At 44.2% G+C, this 3,454-nt stretch overlaps 1 protein-coding gene across 1 annotated transcript in view; it reads left to right on the top strand.

The window, feature by feature from the left end:
- Positions 1-2,967: 2,967 nt before the first annotated feature.
- LOC104135078 (aldo-keto reductase family 1 member B1) overlaps positions 2,968-3,454 on the top strand; it is a 10,120-nt gene continuing 9,633 nt past the window's right edge. The window contains exon 1 of the mRNA XM_035888500.1: positions 2,968-3,060. Within this exon, the coding sequence (XP_035744393.1) occupies positions 2,968-3,060 (93 nt within the window). The remainder of the gene's footprint in view (positions 3,061-3,454) is intronic.

Here is a 3,454-nt window from a genome sequence, read left to right as displayed (position 1 = left end):
CCAATATAAGAATATTTGGCTGGGCAAGAAGCCCCCAGCAGAAAAGGGACACCCCTCCCCCCCCCGCTACAGTGCTGAGGTGGGCATGTACCACAGATGTCAGCCTCCATGGGGGGTTAGAATGCAAAAAAGGGGTCCTTGGAAAGAGATGATACTCGCACAAGCCAAAGTTTTTTTTATTTGCTATGGTATAATTCCAATCAGTCACAGCATCAGAGGAAAATACACACACATATATCATATAGCTAAAAATTTGATCAAAGAGAAAGCACAGTTTAGTCTGACAGATAATACTTAAGGCAAATCTGGACATCATCTGTTTCACCTGACCTAAAATGCCAGACTGGCTAGGTGCATACAGGCTTGGAGCACGTTTGCACAGAGGGCTGGCTTGAATATAAAGTGAAATATCCAAATTATAAATAATTTCGAATTTATCAAAACCAGTGATCACCTACCTTCTCCCACCAGTTACTGGTTTTACAGAAGTAAATTATTTTAAAAGTGTCAATTTAGAAACCTCAGGTCTTAGAAGGCAGGTTTAGAGGGAGGAAAAGTGCTGAAGATTCTGTCTAGACACATAGTTAAAAAAAAAGGGGGGGGGCAATTATGCTTGGTTCTTATACCTTTGAGATCAAGAATTGATGTAATTAAAGGTAAGTTGTAGCTCAGTCTCAACATTTTCTGGTCTGTTCTTCACACGATTTTAGTCAGTTCCTATTGCTGTAGCACCCAAGCATCTTTAATAATAAATTAAGCAACAGGTATACATCATAGGCTTGGCGTAAAAGTTTGCCAATGTAATCAGAGGTCAGTGCAGAAGAGTAACATGGTCCTTTCTGGCCTTAAAACCAACTTACATTATTGATTTTATAAAATCTACAGATTCATTTCTGTCTTTTTTCTGTAGATTTTGCTCGCTCTTTTTTGTCAAATTCCTCACTTCTCTCGCAGTAGCTTTGGGCTTTTTTCTTTTTTGGGGGGGTTGGTTTGGTTTAAGGTTTTTCTTCATATTTGCTTCCAGTAGAAGAGATCTCTTCTCATTGGTCTAGTTTGAGCATACTGGACCTGTCATGTCAGTTTGAAAAATTTTTTTCCCCTGCCTATCTTTTGCCTCTCTCTCTCTGCTTCATATCAATTTGGTATCCTTTTCATTCTGCAAAGTGTGATGACATCCAAGGCAGCAGAAAGATGACAATAAAGCTTGGTTAAACCAATGGCTTGGAAACCAGGCCAAGGAGAGGAGGAAGTGATTTTGTTCAAATATAAACCCAGAACAAGAATCTGCCAATCAACTGAAAATAGTGTCCTACAAAAGCAGCTTAAATAATGCAAGTGCACAAAAATTTTAGCAAATCACATCAAATAGTGTGATTAGAATGCACTAGTGGCACAGTAATTCATGGTTGCCTCTATATTTTTGTAGGCAAACCTTATCAGGCCAAGCATAAAATAAAATACTGGATTCTCCCTCCCTCACACTGTACCACTCACAAGAAGACACCAGTGGAACTTGCGCAACATGTAAACTGGCAGTCAGGGAGAATGAGCAAGAAGGAGTTTATAGAAATATAAGCAAAAGAAAAAGAAGACTCAAGAAGCAGAGAATCCCTACTCTGATGAACACAAAGCCTAGGGTCTGTGAGGTGTGAGATGCCTATGGTAGGGTATTGACTTTACATCATGTTTTTAGTACTTTCCATAGAGATCCATGCATTTCCCGTAAAATTAGCAATAGAAACAATATTGTGAAGAGGCACAGGGCAGTAAGATCAGCCTTTTGAAGTAGATGGATGGATAATGCTGTCAGTATCTAAACAGACAGGTTGTAGAAAAGGTTAGGAGGGGACAAGGGATCTTATTGCCATGGTCCACTGGCTGTGGGTGGTGCTAGCTGGGGAGCAGATGCAGAGCACCATGGACACCCTGCTGAGAGGTCACAGAGTGAGGAAGGAGCTGGGCAAGGGGCAGTGCCTGAGAACATACAGCAAGCATCATCCATGCAAGTGTCATGCTCCATGCCTGAGACCTGAGTTGGCTTTTTAATTGCTCCAGGAGACTTCCCTGAACCTTTTCCAAATAAAACGTTTGTCCAGTGTCTGCACCCATGTCTGCTTTTGTCCTTGTTTGAACTGGGATTATTTAAAAAAAAAAAAAGCAAGCTTGAAATACTAACTTACATTGATGAGACACTGGCCTCTGTAATTGCACCAACATACGCAGAATAGAAACATGAGAAAGTGGGAGTAATATATAATGCAGGATTATGGCTGGTACTGTTTAGAAGCCACAGCAAAAATGCATGCAATTTTCAAGGTGCTCAGAAAAACTGTTTTGAGAAACAAGATAAAGTTACAGTTAAATTGGATGCTGAAGGCCCCCAGGGTGCAAGAAGCAGGAGGCCTCCTGTACGCGGCAGGGAGCTAAAACCCACTGCAAAATGGGACCAGAGCTTTGATGCTTAACATCAGGCCTCTGAACCCCTATTAACATACATAAATAAATGACATGGCTCTTGGAAGAACGCAGCACTCGTAGTGCCTGTTGAAAAGCATTCAGACACCACAGTGACAAGCACAGCACCAAAAACCCAACTAGCTGGAGCCACAAAAGTGAGGGTCAGGGTGAAACCCTCCTGTTATGTACAACCCTCCCATTGAGTTTGATGGCCTGGATTTCACCTCAGCTCCCTAATGTGAAGCAACTTTTTCCTGGAAGCAGCTATCAGCTAAGTAGCCCGGCCTTTCCGAGCCCCCGGCTCTTGATTTCTGAGGCACTCCATTCGTATGAAGTTTCCTGCAGCCTTTAAATGTCAGCCATCTGAATGCATTTTGACCCTACATGAAAAGCAGGGAGTTTATTCGGGCTAAAGCACTACCTGTAGACAAGCCGTGATCACAGGGCCCTTTTGCAGCCTCCGACAGCCTGCTGATGCTGGCTGACATTTTAATGGAGCACAGGGAACCCATGTCTTCACAGGGACTGACACACCGGCCCTGCAGGGAGCACGACAGGGGCCCACCCTGCCGCAAAGACAGGGAAGGCAGAATCCGTGTAAAGGTAAGACCAGGGCGCCTTTTAATGAATTCCTCTGTGAAGAGCGGGTGAGCCTATTATTTTCTAGGATAAAAGATGGAAATTTCAGTCCATTTGTCACCACTTGAGAGTAACTGAGAAAATCCTTCAACAGCCCGGACACCCACTGCCTCACGCAGCGCTTCTGGCACCCGTCCGGCTCTCTCCGCTGCAGAAGAGGCGCAAAGTTCATCACTAAGCCGTTTGCTTTTAGTTTGTTCAACGCAAAAGCCAACCAAATAAATGCTCTTAGCATCAGCCTTCTGTAGCCAACCACAACCTCAAAATCACGGGCATCCTATGGCTCGCATCAACCAGGGCGGAGGCGGGGAGGGAGGTGGACGCGGGGGTGGGGAGAGGCGGGCGTGGGGCGGGGCGG

This window comes from Egretta garzetta, unplaced genomic scaffold (assembly GCF_000687185.1).
Source record: "Egretta garzetta isolate BGI_Z169 unplaced genomic scaffold, ASM68718v1 scaffold81, whole genome shotgun sequence".
NCBI classification, from domain to species: Eukaryota; Metazoa; Chordata; class Aves; order Pelecaniformes; family Ardeidae; genus Egretta; species Egretta garzetta.
The sequence above is the reverse complement of the archived record's forward strand: the minus strand, read 5'-3'. Positions and strand labels throughout refer to the sequence as shown.